The sequence below is a fragment of the Aspergillus pseudotamarii genome (genome assembly GCF_009193445.1).
Source record: "Aspergillus pseudotamarii strain CBS 117625 unplaced genomic scaffold BDV38scaffold_132, whole genome shotgun sequence".
Classification (NCBI taxonomy): Eukaryota; Fungi; Ascomycota; class Eurotiomycetes; order Eurotiales; family Aspergillaceae; genus Aspergillus; species Aspergillus pseudotamarii.
Window position 1 is genome coordinate 1 of NW_022475146.1, and position 14,173 is coordinate 14,173.

At 48.3% G+C, this 14,173-nt stretch overlaps 4 protein-coding genes across 4 annotated transcripts; 2 read left to right on the forward strand and 2 right to left on the reverse strand.

The window, feature by feature from the left end:
- Positions 1-1,332: 1,332 nt before the first annotated feature.
- Positions 1,333-4,166, forward strand: BDV38DRAFT_265622 (putative MFS multidrug transporter). Its single transcript, XM_032056375.1, has 2 exons — positions 1,333-3,188; positions 3,246-4,166. The coding sequence occupies exons 1-2, from the start codon at positions 1,706-1,708 to the stop codon at positions 3,599-3,601; spliced, it is 1,839 nt and encodes a 612-aa protein (XP_031907041.1). The 5' UTR covers positions 1,333-1,705; the 3' UTR covers positions 3,602-4,166.
- Positions 4,167-5,146: 980 nt separating this feature from the next.
- BDV38DRAFT_265625 (4a-hydroxytetrahydrobiopterin dehydratase) lies at positions 5,147-5,991 on the reverse strand. The gene is made up of 3 exons (XM_032056376.1): positions 5,574-5,991; positions 5,397-5,459; positions 5,147-5,333 (listed from the first exon to the last, which is right to left on the reverse strand). Exons 1-3 carry the CDS (start codon positions 5,943-5,945, stop codon positions 5,157-5,159), a joined length of 612 nt encoding a protein of 203 aa, XP_031907042.1. The 5' UTR covers positions 5,946-5,991; the 3' UTR covers positions 5,147-5,156.
- Positions 5,992-8,169: 2,178 nt separating this feature from the next.
- On the forward strand, positions 8,170-11,468 carry BDV38DRAFT_37219 (peptidase family M20/M25/M40 protein). Its single transcript, XM_032063244.1, has 2 exons — positions 8,170-8,208; positions 8,394-11,468. The coding sequence occupies exon 2, from the start codon at positions 8,899-8,901 to the stop codon at positions 11,296-11,298; it is 2,400 nt and encodes a 799-aa protein (XP_031907043.1). The 5' UTR covers positions 8,170-8,208; positions 8,394-8,898; the 3' UTR covers positions 11,299-11,468.
- Positions 11,469-12,194: 726 nt separating this feature from the next.
- Positions 12,195-14,065, reverse strand: BDV38DRAFT_276328 (Lectin C-type domain protein; the record flags this gene model as incomplete). Its single annotated transcript, XM_032058199.1, has 2 exons — positions 12,195-13,931; positions 14,000-14,065. 2 exons carry the CDS (start codon positions 14,063-14,065, stop codon positions 12,195-12,197), a joined length of 1,803 nt encoding a protein of 600 aa, XP_031907044.1.
- Between the last annotated feature and the right edge of the window lie 108 nt (positions 14,066-14,173).

Below are 14,173 nucleotides of genomic sequence, written 5' to 3' on the forward strand. Positions count from 1 at the left end.
AAAAAAAAAAAAAAAAACTGGGCCCAATGAGTGGACCTTCATTACAGAGAATGACTCCATTCATCTTGCTCAATGCAATGTAATGAACAGAAAATTCTCTCCATCAAATACGAAGTATTACCAAATACTTTTTCATGGTTGCTTATCATCCCGATCCCCAAAATACATAAACTCGGTTTAATACCGACCGCCCATCGGGAAGCCACGCAACTCGTGGTCGCTGATGCCGACTCCCTTGCATCGGGTCACGACGAACCCAACCCTAATCTCCTGGATAACAACCTTGTCCCATAGCGTTCAGCAATAATCTCTTATGGCTTACCTTAGAGTATCTATAATTAAATCCCGCAGAATCTTAATCATAAAAATACTATGGAGATTGAGTATTGCGGTTCGTATAGCCTGCATAAGTAATACTGTGTGGGACTTTCACAATCCCGTGCGACTTTTTGTTCTTCTTTCCCGAAGCGGGCATTCCTCGACTCCCCCGGCCCAGAACGCTTCCAGTAATGGTTGCTGGATACCCCCATCCGCACTAAGGTGGAGGTACCAAAACCACCAGCCTGCCTTTTTACCCTGTTGCGGGATGTTATTACCATACCCGTGGGGACGGTCGTTGTTGGCCGCCAGTCAGACTATGCGCCCATGATGTAGGGGGGACTATCCGCCTCCGACTAGTGCAATGTCCGGGGGAAGTCAGATCTCGCAGCTGGACGACAGACTTCGGCCGGCGTGGCAAGTGGATGACATTGGAGTCCAAGTGGAATGCAGCCCGTCTTCCTGATTCGGTCCTGGCCTGCAACCATGGGCCAACCAGAGCCAAGGAGGTTCTTCCTTGATGCATGACCCATGCGGTCCAGTTTCCCGTTGAAAGACGAATTTGGGCCATGAAATCAGTGGATGATCGAATTTTCAAAAAAGAGGGGGGTGGAAAATAGAATAAAAATAAAAATAAAATAAAGTAGAAAACGAGTGTGCTCAGAGGAAACGCTCTCATTTCGTGTCTTTCTCTTACCTGCATGTAACAAATTCCCTCTCACAGGTTATAATTTTATTGGTTGCGTAGGTATATAAAAAAAAAGAAATTAATAAAATGAAAAAGACAAGGATAGATATATGGACCCAACAACCAGCGCGAGGTACATATAATACTTTCTATCTGGTAAGTTTAGGTTGAGGTAGTATTTCCACTTGGTTCCTTAGGCCTGTTCCCCATACTTTCCCTTTCTGGGTGACTACCTGATTGAGCAGCAAAGCACGGTTTGGCTGCGTCTTTGCCTTTTCCAGTCACTGCTTTCTCACTCTCGGTCTTTTTTTTTCACTTTTATTTTTTTTTTTTTCTTATTTCTATATCCTCTCCTCTCCTCCCACCTCTTCAACTTCTCTTTCCTACTTCAACCACTCTCTTCCCCTCTGTTTTCATACATCTATATTTCCTATCTTCATTGTGGTACACCCTCCACTTACCTCCACTTACCTTCACTTCCAAACACTTCTACCTACCTACATATTACCTGTTACTGCATTGGGGAGATCACCATTGCCTACCCTGTAAGTCTTACTTTCTCCATACATCTTCAGTTATCACTCTTATGGTCTATGAACTCCCTCACTTGATTTCAACTTCCATCTATCCAGGATACTAAGCTTTTGTCCTCCATCTCTCTCCCCCTGAGTTTCTAACCAACGACTTATAGGATCAAATATGGCCCCTCTTTCGGACCAGGCCATAAACAGGGACGAGAAGCTCCATGAGTCGGGGGCTTCTTCTTCGTCTCAGGCCGACGGAGGATTCGAGCTCGGTGAAAAAGAGGCTGAGCCGCCCCTGCATAAACCCCAGCTGGGTTTGGCAAATGATCCTGCGGCAGCTGGAACTACCTTCCATCAGCTGGAAAACACCGCCTTGGACGGAGGGAAGATTGAGTTGACAGAAGAAGATTGCTACGATCAGCTAGGCTACTCTTTCCCAAGTTGGAGAAAATGGATGATCATCTCAGTCATCTTTCTTGTCCAGGTCTCCATGAATTTCAATACCAGTTTGTATTCCAATGCGCTTGGCGGCATTTCGGAGGAATTTGGCGTGAGCATGCAGGCTGCTCGTTGTGGGGCGATGATCTTCCTTGTGCTCTATGCGTTTGGTTGTGAGCTATGGGCTCCGTGGAGCGAGGAACTAGGTCGCAAACCGATTCTCCAGGCGAGTTTGTTCCTAGTTAATATTTGGCAACTGCCTGTTGCTCTCGCCCCTAATTTCGCCTCTATCATGGTTGGCCGTGCGCTAGGTGGTCTCAGCTCCGCTGGAGGGTCGGTCACTCTCGGTATGATTGCGGATTTGTGGGAAGCCGATGACCAGCAATACGCTGTAGCCTGTGTGGTCTTCTCCTCGGTTGGTGGATCGGTACTTGGACCAGTTGTGGGTGGCTTTGTTGAAGCATACCTGCCGTGGCGCTGGAACATCTGGATCCAGCTCATCTTTGGAGGATTTGTCCAGATTGCCCATTTTTTTCTCGTGCCCGAGACCCGGACTACTATTCTGATGGACAGGATTGCCAAGAAGAAGAGAGAGAGCGGCGAAAATCCTAACATCTATGGACCAAACGAGCTCATCCCCTACAGGGAGCGTTTCTCCATGAGAGAAATTCTGGTCACCTGGGTCCGTCCGTTCAAGATGTTCTTGACCGAGCCGATCGTCCTCTGTCTCTCTCTTTTGAGTGGTTTCAGTGATGCCCTGATCTTCATGTTTATTCAATCATTCGGTCTTGTGTATGCGCAATGGAACTTCAGCACCGTTGCTTTGGGTCTCTCGTTCCTTCCGATTCTCGTGGGTTATTTCATCGCCTGGGCTTCCTTTGTCCCTGCGATCCGGAGAAATACTTACGAACGGCGGATGCGGCCAGATGACGAGCATACCCAATACGAATCCCGACTTTGGTGGCTGTTGTATACTGCGCCGTGCCTGCCCATTGGTTTGATTGGCTTCGCATGGACCAGTCTGCCGCAGACACACTGGATTGGAACTATGGTTTTCTCGGCAATCGTCGGTATTGCTAACTATAGTATCTACATGGCTACTATCGACTACATGGTCTGCGCATACGGTCCGTACTCGGCCTCTGCGACGGGTGGAAATGGATGGGCGAGAGACTTTCTCGCTGGTGTCCTTACCATCCCTGCTACTCCATTTTACCAGAGTAAGTGACAGACGGGAATTGGCTGGAATACAGCAAGCGCTAACCAAGAGTGTTCAGATATTGGCGGAAAGTACCATCTGGAGTACGCGTCTACAATTCTATTCTGTATCTCATTCGTGCTTGTTATTGCAGTATATGTGATCTATTGGTACGGACCGACACTGCGCAAGCGCTCGCCCTTTGCCCAGCAATTGTCCGATGCCCGCGTCGAGCTGCAAACCCACGGGCGCCGGCTTTCTAAGATCCCCTCTGGGTCCCGGGCGAACTCATTTGCTCGGTCCCAGCAGAACTTGCGCATCCGTCAAAATCTTGGGAGCCGTCAGGGCAGCTATATTGGATCCCGCCCTGCTTCGCATGCTAACTCTCGTGTGAATTCCCGCGTCAACTCCCGCCGGAACAGTGTTAATCAATAGATGAGCACGTCTCGACATCTCTACAACATTGGCCTGGGGCTGATTGAGTTGTATGATGACGATGTTACGGAAACGATTGACGAAGGTTACTTTCCGCCCATGGCCGACATGCGGTGACCCTTGTCTTAGTTACGTCTAGGGTCCTTTTGTGGACTGGCAAGGTAGCGGATCTTCTCAAAATTTGTTTTTGTTTTTCTCTTTCTACTTCTTGTTTCTATGGTGTCTTTTTGGTTTCTCGTTCATGGAAATTCTACTGGACGGGTTCAGATGTATGTACGTTGAGGTATCACGAACGGGTGCATCTGCGTTGGAAAACGGGCGTTCAAGCGACCGTACGCCTGATTGCACGTCAATAGGCTTTAATTTCTTGTTTAATCTTTTATTTCCCAAGCCTCTGTTTTTCCATTCTTTGGTTCTTGTGTATGTATTGCATTTTGATTCCCAACCACGGTTTGTTCAAGAAGTGCTGCTTCCGGCAATGTGTCGAAGATGCTGTAGGATAATACAAATTCAAACGCTTACAGACGTTGCTTATCGATCTTCGTAGGTAAATTTATGATTGGAGTGCCACTGACCATTTCGTGTCATGTCAATGTAACCCTCCGCGGGACGTAGATACCTACGGGAGGATGTTATACAGGATGATAAGGATCCATTCCACATGTGCCCTGCGGGGTGAAGGGAGGAGGATATTGGTACCGATCTGTGAGGTCCCACCCCCACAGATCGCTCTCATACTCAATGCGTCTATCAAGGTATGACTCCATGATCCTGCCGAAATCGACGGATCAGGGAACCGTTCGAGTTGAGTTCTTTCTCGTATATCTCCACAGCTCCGTTCCAACCGAACAAGGTACCACAGGGGTCCGGTACCACCCTCCGGAACTCTATTCCTGACTCGCGTGTAGCCCACCTATGAGACCTAGACTCGTCCTCCCGATACTACCTAGATAAGCTTAACGTTGCTGGCCGTTTCGGGTAGATGAGGTTGAGTAGTAACGGGGAGTATCCGGGGTACCTGGTGGGGTCATGACTTCATGCCTATGACCTCATTGACTTGTTCGTTTGTTTATCTGATCTGCTTATCTGGTACTTTTGGTTGGCCTTGGGGATTGGTACTTGGAGGATTGGTTATTGGTATTGTTTGGGCGGTCTCTGTTATGTTATGTTATGATCTGCTATGGATGAACATATGTACTGTACCTTAGATGGCTGGGTAGGTAGGAGGGAGGGCATCATTCTTGAGGAGCTAGGAATAGGAATGTTTGGATCTGGGAGTTGATGAAGGGTTCTTTGGGAGTCTAGATTGTTGTGAAGGATTCTTTGGCGTGGGCATGTGATCCTGGTTGTTTGATCATTGAAGTTTGAGGTACTCAGGAATGGACGGGTCGAGACTCTCATATGGCCATGACACTGCGCCGTGCTGTGTTGTCTCGGCAAATTTGTTTTCGTTTACTCGAATGCAGTTATACATCAAACCTACACTGAAGGATATTCTTAGTTGACCATGGATATACATATACACGATTGATTATTTTATATCTTCCGTTTGCGCCTATAATCCTGGGGGAGAGGGAGTCGGAGAAGAAGGTCCGCATTTCTTGCCCTCTTCCTTTTGCACAGCGCCCATTAATTCCGCCGCCTCGTCGCAGTGTTGCGCCATCATCAGATCCTTATCGGTTAGACCGCGGGGTTGGTGCGTGGTCCAGTGGATGTCGACGGAGCCGATTCTCTGTTTGTAAAGAATTATACCTTGTTAGGATTGTTTTGGTTCCGTTTGAGTCGGGGCACTCACGACTGTGATGGTTGGGTGGTGTTTCTTCGCTGCGCTTTGCGATGCGACGACGTTAACGAAGCTCTGTTGTTTCGCTTTATTAGCTTTGGACGTATGATAGACAGAGTAAAGAAAGTAGTGGGTATAGATATTCAAGTAGAAGTTTGCTGGGGAAAGAAAGAGGAGAAATGAACATACCACCGCTTTAAAATATGTCTTGAAGTAGTATGTCTTCTTCACGCCCATTCCATCCTGATCCAACGCCCACCCTTGTTCCAGTAATGAGTCCAGCTCCGGTTGCAATTTGCTTCCGTCTATGCCTCGGGCAAATTTGGGTACTGCGGCCATTGTTGTCGAGCTGTGCGAGAAAGTTCGGTGCGCTTGCGAAGGTGAAGGATAGTTGGATGTGCGGGAAAGAGATGGCGATCCGGAGCGGAGAGTATGATGAGAAGTGGCGATTGAGGCGGAGGAAGACGGGAAAGCTCGCTGGTGATATTGGCGGATCGATCGACGGAGTTGCGATGTCAGTGATCGACTGGGGCGTTGTAGCGCCCTAGACACGGTGTTCATGTTTGTTGTGGAGATTGATGAACTGGCGGACAATTGTATAGAGAGCTAGCTTAGCTGTTGCTTCGCTTTATTCTGCCGGTGGACGGACCACCTCCGGGTTTATGGAGGCTTGCCGCTTTTAGGGCTGGCTCACGTGACCGGTTTTCGAAGGTAAGGGTGCAAGAAGATATCTCGTAGTTTGAAAGGGTACTATTGTGCTAGATAGTGGTTTCGGATATGCTGGTGTTGCTATGAGTTAGGACTCAATGCCTCTCCTGCTACGCGTTGAAGCATACATATACAGCGGCCCTTGTATAGATAGCGAAAGATGAGATTCTCCCCTCTTTGAGCTCCCCAATTATTGGTATACTGCAGAATCTCTGGGTAGTCATGAATGGCCCACCCCGATATCTTTATAAAGCTTGCGGTCACTTCCCAATTTTCGCAAATCGGATGGTTCGCCCCAGACCAGCAGCATATTGTCAGTTGCGTTTGGGTCCCAGAATCCCAGTATATCTGAACAGAGTTAATCTTCATCGTAGCGTTTCTGTGCACGGATAAGGTTATCTCGAGCTCGAGGATCAGGAAAGAAATCTAGCCATGGGTGACGTCGGTCCTGCTTGGTTGAAAGGCGAGACAACGTCTGCCTCACAAAGGCCATCCATTACCAGTCCCAGCAGACTGATGTTATTCATAAAGGCGCGACATACATTGATTCTAGTGAGGGAAAGTAATTGGTCAATAGCAGGGCAGCCTAAGATGTAGCCTGGGTAAGCAGCTGATGCCAGATCTTCAAGTATTTGTCGCTCGCGTGCCGGCTCTGGGGGTTAGTACATGTTCTTGACGATCTCTATACCTCAGGGCTTTTTTATTTTGGGCGTAATTGACCCTTGAAATTTGAGCTTCTATGGGAAATAATTCCTATGAGCAACATCTGAGATGATACGTCTCATGGCACTGTTGAAGTAATCAAAAAATTCAGGGGGCTCAATACTATTGTTAGTACATTGCTGGAAGAGGTCCTAGATCAACAAAGGTCAACCGAGCATTCACAGAAAGAAAGAGGCAAATTTGGGGCCTATCGCAATGAAAACAAGGCGTTCTTATAGAGTTCTAACTTCTAGAGTGACTTCTTAAAGAGGGCAAAGGTATACGAGAGCTATGTGTAGGTATTTCTACCGGCAATCCACCAAATTGGTAATATATATACGACACGTACGAGGAGGTCACAAAAGAGGAAGTATGTGCGGTGTGAGTATGTGAGGAATCAATTTTGGATGAATCACTGCGATATCACTACAGATGATCCTGTCTTTTTCTTTTGCGTTTTATGTTGGAATTATACGATTGAGGCAATGCATAAGTATACGTAAAAGATGTTGCGGGTATAACATCCACTTGTCTATCTTTCGTTCCCCAACTCCCCCACAAAGCGGAACCGAGGAACCCGAGTTAAAAACGCGGACCGAGAGACTATAAGATGTTCATCTTATTAGACCTGTTTAAGTCTTAACGACTTTTATACCACTAGGTCAGATTGGGGTTTACCGACTCCAGGACCAAAACGGTAAGGGTTGACTTGTGTTAATTAAGGGGAAAACTAATAATTAGTCAGCCGCACAAACCTTTTTTGACGTGCATAAACGCGGGTCTCGTGCCCGCGTGACAAATAAGGTTGAGAACCCAAAAAGAAGAAAAAGCCAAGCTTATCAACAAAAAAATTAGGAAAATTCTCGATTCCTCCTTCGAGGCAATACGAGTTGAAACTCCTCCCAATTGTGAGAGTAAGATATTGTGGTCGAGATCTACAGGTACGCCACACGGGGCCCTACTTTGACAGCGATCGACCGTGAAACTGTGTGTCCAGGCTTACTATCGTTTAACTAACCAGCTAGCGATGATTCCATTCCCATTTCCACTAACGTCGGCCCAATCAGCGGAAAACCGTTACCCAAGGTGGAGACCTTGGAGGGGCTGAATTTCAGGGGTATTCTCTCATCTTTCAATGTGTTGGGACTTGGGAGAATACTTACTCCGTACGGAGGGCCGAGGGTTTCGTCATCTTGGTCGAAGACGTTTTGGCATGGACTCAATGCTGAACTACGCGCCCGATCAGAAATTCAGATCGCAATGAAATCTGTGCTTCATTTTCAATCCTCTTGTCTCAGAACGCATCCTCTCTCCACTACCGCGAGACTCATCCGTTTCAGGTTTACTCATCGCCTACACTATCACCGCCGCGACTAAGGCAGGAGCTTCCTTAGCCACAGACTAGTGTGCATTGGTACGTCCGGTTTAATTTTAACACAAAGGAAAAAATAAAAAAAAAAATTTGGTCATGACTCCGTTGCGGCTGGAATCTCATCGCCCATCCAGACCCGGCCTTTTCGACAAGATCTCTTTCTCTTCTCCCCTTCCACACTCTACCCTCCCCATCTTGCTTTTTTAACACTCACTTACCAGAATTAGAGCGCTTTGGAGGACCATGGCTTCGGTACAGTCGATAGAGTAGTCATATCGCCCATTGATTTATTGTAGCGACCCCAACTCAATTTCCTTCATTTATTTATTACGACACGATTTCAGGCCGCCAGACGATCATTATTGCCTCGGAATTGATATTTCAACTCCCATTTGATATCACCTCTCTTCGACTCTCCTCAATTGGTGATCAATGCGCTATTTAGTAGACACCGTGGGTCCATCCGATACTGCAATGCCCATTATCCCACCGTCTTTTGTGGAGAAAGAAGACCTACTTGGGACCGCACTTTCTGCTCAATTCGTCATTCGTTCAACTACACATTGTTTGCGCCAATCGTACACTTTCCACTAATCGCCTCCCTCAGCTCAATAGTGGTTCGGCTATATTGGAGCCCATGACACGAGGACAATAGCACATCTCGATTCGCATGAGACCCAACCAGTCCTAGGGCCCACGAAACAAAGATAGCTGTCAACCGAAGACAGCAGAATGACAGTGAACACTGAGCCCCCTAAATCATCGGTCAGCGAGCGCAGAGGCCAAACCCTAGCCCCGTTACAAACCAACTTCAGCCGCCCAAGTGCCCGGCCGACTGTGGTAGCAACTCGTCCTAATCGGCCACGGCCGGAGGAGTATCAGAATGATGCCGAGGCAGGCGAGCGCGTTCCATTGCAGACCCCAGTCAAGCGGCAGTCCTCTAAATCCGGCCTGCGTAGCATCTTCAGCCGTGAAAAACTACCCCACAAAGAGAGCACTGACTCTAAGCTTTCTGAAATCGAGGAAACGCAGGACCCTGCGGCACAGGCTGCCCCAGACCTCGCTGCCACGCTTTCACCAACACTAGCTACACCTAAAACAGCGTTCTCCACGCCGACAGTTGTGACTTCACCTATAGCGGATCCTCATCGGTCCAAGCCCTCAAAATCTCGCCAGAAAACTAACGAGGATAAGCCAGCGGCGGGTGAGATAGGCTGGAAACCTCCCCCGCTTTTTCAAGCCTACCCACAGGCAATTAAACATGATAATCTCCCGACCCCTTCTCTATCTGCGGAATCTATTTTGCGGATCCAGGCCACGTCTTCTGCGAAAAAAAGCAGCACTCCGAACGAATCATCCCAGGCAGACAATCCAGCGGCTCGGAAGAAGGAGGCCAAAGAGAAGAAGAAGCACATGCGCTCCTTGTCTGAGACTATCGGCAAGACTGACTGGTCTCCAAAGATTTATGTATTGGTCACAACTGGATATATCTTGCAGTATTCTGGTAGCGGAAAGTATGATAGGCTGCCGGAGAAGATGTTGCAGCTAGGTCCCAAGTCTGTAGCATTTGCGAGCGATGCGATCCCGGGCAAGCATTGGGTTTTGCAAATTTCCCAATTGAACGATGAAAATAACGCTGCCTCAACCGACACGCATCGGCATCTATTCTCCCGCTTTGGTTTCCATCGTTCCCATGCTCGCCGTTTAGCCCGGAGTCTTCTTCTAGTTTTTAACACCCCGGAAGAGATGAGTTCATGGCTTCTAGCTGTCAGGGCTCAGATCGAGGCGCGTGGAGGGAAGAAGTATGTCTCGGAGAAAGCGGTCGACGATGACACGGAGCATCAACTGGAGTCTAAACCCAGCACCCGACAGTTGGTAAAGAAGGACCCTAACCGGTTCTCCCAAGCATATCTACATCCTCAATCAGTGATCGGTGTTGATGATAAAGATTTCAGTGATCAATCTCGCCGAAGCTCATATATCTCATTTAATCGACGGTCGCTGGTTACGCAGGCGACTCCCGAGTCGCGCTCCGAATCGATGTCCACGACACAAACGGAGGTGACTTCTCCGGTCAGTGGCCAGACGCGTTTCTACTCTATGGGAATGAAGCCCGAAGCAAACGGGGCTAGTCCACCTCCAAATGACAGCGCTATTTCAACGGTCCTATCTACACCAGATGGCCCGCCCAGAAGCCCAACGTTCTCGGTCTCGATGAAGCGAGAGTCAGTGCATCCGTCGAATGCACCAGCAATAGCAGAAACTTCAGACCTTTCCCAGCCCCAACAAATGGTGCCTGATCCCATTTTGCGAAGCGCTTCGCCCCCAGCCCCGAACTTCAGTGTTCCATCTTTCAGCAAGAGATTTACAGCGAGAATGGGGCATGGTCAGATGCAGATTCCTCGGTTTCCCTCCGCTCACAGAGACGAAACCGACACAGACGAGGCTAACGCTATCTCTGCCTTCCCGTCTCCACCGCAGTCTCCGATCAAGAGCATCAGCAGTGTCGCAATGAGTGAATCGCATGAACAAGTCGTACCTTTCCGTGATTCCCCTCAGAGGAGGTCTTTACGCATATCCAATTCTGAGGATTCGCTCGGAGATTCTAGAATTATGGACCCAAAACTGCAGCATGCTTCGCGCATTTCAAAGGCCGCCGCCGCCGCCGCGACATCGACTCCCGCGCAATCCTCGCGACCCACTAGCATTATCGAGCACGAGCCTGCCCATTCCCAAATCCCACAATCGCCCCCGGAGACCGGCTTTCAAACGTCTCGTCGGGAACAGCAACGCCACAGAGTCTCTGTTTTTCCCACAGCCACCCCAAATCGTCCTTCCACTGGACCCATGCTCCGTCGCAAGAGTATGCCTGGACTTTCAGTTGGACCGCCAGCATTACCTCCTCCTGACTGTCCTTTACCAAAAATTCCTTCTCCAATTGAGCCATCGCTTCCTGAGATAGCTGAGCAATTTCCGGACCCGCGTGTGTGCATATCACCACCACCATCGAAAAGCAGCCGACTGCGTCGGAAAAGCCTGGCCAGTGCCGCACCTCGTCCTACTCACATGCCTCTTCCACCAGCAACCCAAAGTCTTGGTTCTCGACATCCACGGACCGTCAATGGTATATAAGTCATTGGCCGCTCCTGTTTTTGTTCAGCCATATCTCAATCCTTGACCATCGCGTATACATATAAAGACCGACCTCTCTTAACTATATACCACTATTTTCCTTTCTCATCATACCTCACTACGCCAGAATCTTTTTCTTCTTTGCCGGCTTTGATAGCCCGCAGTGTCTAACCAAAAAGCTTTATACCATACCATACTGCATCAGCGCTTTACAGTTTCGAACTTCATATAGCATCACGGCCTCTTTTCTATTCTTTTCTTCTCTCCTTGATTTGCAAACCACCCTCTCCTTCCCTTTCTTTTGCTTGCTCTCAAACCATTACCTTTATCTCCATAATAATGCCGTTATTCGCGAAACGTTTTTCTGTTTTATTCCTCACAGCGATGAACGAATCAGGATATCCCACACTGTCAATTGCTAACTGGTTATATATGATTGATCTTCTTGTTCGTGTTAAACGTACCATGCTATACCATGTATGCCATGTTCCTGTATATATCGCTGTATATCGGGTTTTTACTTGCGACGCCGGTCGCTGTTGATGCTATTCTTCTTTCTCAATAAAATGCTCCGGAAGTGGACTGTGATTTTGTTTACTGAGTATATCTGATAGGATCCTGTGAATTTCGTGAGTTATGCGGAGCTATGAAGGGGAGTTGTGATACGTGATGTCGAGGAACCCTCGAATATAGTAAATATATACACTCATCAGTAAAACTATATACAGCCTGATGAAAAAGAAAAATCAAAAAGAAAAATCCACTGATATACATTGCTCAATATAAGGGTACATTGGGTATCAAATAAATATAGCTTCATGTCACAGAACGGTTTTCAAACGTCAAAATTGTGTGGCTAGAATATAACCATCAGATCTAGTATCGATTCTCATCCACTACGAAGGGACACCTTCATATTCCCATCCATGGATGATTCTCTTGCCTCGTCTCGAGTTGCGCCTGTTGGTGTTACACTTGACAAATAGTGTCAGTGCGGTGATGATGCAAATAACGATGCCTGCGATAGCAGACACCAGCACTGTTTTTTTCTCCAGCTGTTTAGGATCCGACGCATACGGACATTTAGCATTAGGCCCACCAGTCACCCAACATGACGTAATATCCCGGGAGTTGAAGTCTAGCCAGACCTCACGCATAGCGGGGTCTGGAGAGGTGGGATCAATGATATTGATTGGTTGAGTCAGGAGGTATCGGTACAGGTAGGTATTTTCTAGGCTTGTGCGAGGAACTCCCATGGTCGTGTTTTCTGGGCAAGCTTCCCAGTAGGCTGTGCTGTAGCTATGTGCAGCACTGGATATTGTCCAGGTATACGGTAAGTTCGCAACTCTGCAGGCTACACGCCGCACATCTGTACAGTTCGCAACGCGCCAGTGGCCGCCTAGTGACACGTCCATGATCGCGCATCGGTCATGTTGGGGTGAATCGATATTGTCGGCCACATCTGCGCCCTGGGGTTCCCCCTCCGCCCATGCCCACGTAGAAGATAGAGAGATATTTTTATATGGTGCGACTGCCTTGTCGGCGGTCATATTGAATAGGGTGCTATTGAGGATTGGTGTTAACCCACACGCGGTTAGATTTACAACCCTGTCTGACAATTCACGCAAGGCATAGGTCTCATTCAAGCCTTGAGGCTGAGACAGGCTACTTGAGAGCGCCCAAGAGGAGTTCACCTGAGATACCTGGGAAGCATCTGCGTCATAGAGGCAACCGTAATCCAAATCCCCTTCATCGGCCAAAGGCGCGAGTACTAAGGATGCTAGGTATTTTGGAGGAAAGATGACCTCGCTTTTACCCGCAGACAAGTTGTAGTCCTCGAGCTGCGGGTCCACAGAGCCATACTCAAGAAAGAGACGGCGCTCTTTTGCAAGTTGCACATATTTCGAGCCCGGCCAGCCGTCCGGGGTACTTTGTGTACCATCCGAGAGTTCGTAAGTAGTGAAGTATTCGGTAATAGGCTTGTACCCATCATCAACTTCATACCACGACTCGTTCAGGTTACTGCGCTCATCGACCAGCTGTGCCGGTGTGTAGATATAGTGAAAAAGGCGGTTATCCATCAAAACATCAACTCGCTCAGAAAAGGACGGCAGTCCATCACCCGATACCTTCGATGCAGGCTGTTCTGGAGCGGCAGCGCTAGCAGCAACATGCAGGTTGAACGTTAGGTATCTGATGTACACATTCAACTGAGACGTTGTGTCTTTGAAGTAATCCTGGAAGACATCGATGAGGCCGGATAGATCGAGGTTGTCTGAGCACAGATAGGGGCCTAGCTCATAGACCGGCCATCCTGATGAACTGGAAACGACGGTAGCAGTACTTTGAGCAGCACTGGCATTTGCAGTTGGGGTCATTGTGGGCGTCGTAGAAACAGTGACAACGGGGACATTCTTTGGAATGGCCACTGGACAAAACGTCCAAGCCCGCGAGTCCACCGACCAGTACAGGTCGACGAGAAAGCGTCGGTATCCAACCGATAATAGATTGGATATACATTGTTCAGCGGACTGCGTCTCGAATACATTGTTGCCAAAGCATGCTGCTGTCACGGATACGCCAGCGCTTGTGATATAGTTGATTGGAATTTGGCCGGCGACATCTCTTTCGCTCTGTTACGGTGTTTAGCTGACTTTGTATTTTGCTTTCTCCGTTCCCCGAATTGGGATGGATAACTTACCAGAAAGACCGTTTCCCATTTCGTATTGATGAGGGATGATGGGTCAGGGTTGTAATTTAATGACATGGAGCTGCTGAAAGGTTATGCGCATGGCAGACAGACAGTACTAAAAAAAGTCGCGCAGGGGCAGCCATAGAGACAAGAGGGCAGGGAAAAGGGAGAAGGGAAGAGAGG

Bases quoted from the DNA above. Each gene is read 5' to 3' on its own strand.
- BDV38DRAFT_265622 (XM_032056375.1), top strand. From the start codon at position 1,706: ATGGCCCCTCTTTCGGACCAGGCCATAAACAGGGACGAGAAGCTCCAT. The intron at 3,189-3,245 runs GTAAGTGACAGA...AAGAGTGTTCAG, and splicing joins TGCTACTCCATTTTACCAGA to ATATTGGCGGAAAGTACCAT.
- BDV38DRAFT_265625 (XM_032056376.1), bottom strand. From the start codon at position 5,945: ATGAACACCGTGTCTAGGGCGCTACAACGCCCCAGTCGATCACTGACA. The intron at 5,460-5,573 runs GTATGTTCATTT...GCGAAACAACAG, and splicing joins AGACATATTTTAAAGCGGTG to AGCTTCGTTAACGTCGTCGC. The intron at 5,334-5,396 runs GTGAGTGCCCCG...CTTTACAAACAG, and splicing joins ACCACCCAACCATCACAGTC to AGAATCGGCTCCGTCGACAT.
- BDV38DRAFT_37219 (XM_032063244.1), top strand. From the start codon at position 8,899: ATGACAGTGAACACTGAGCCCCCTAAATCATCGGTCAGCGAGCGCAGA.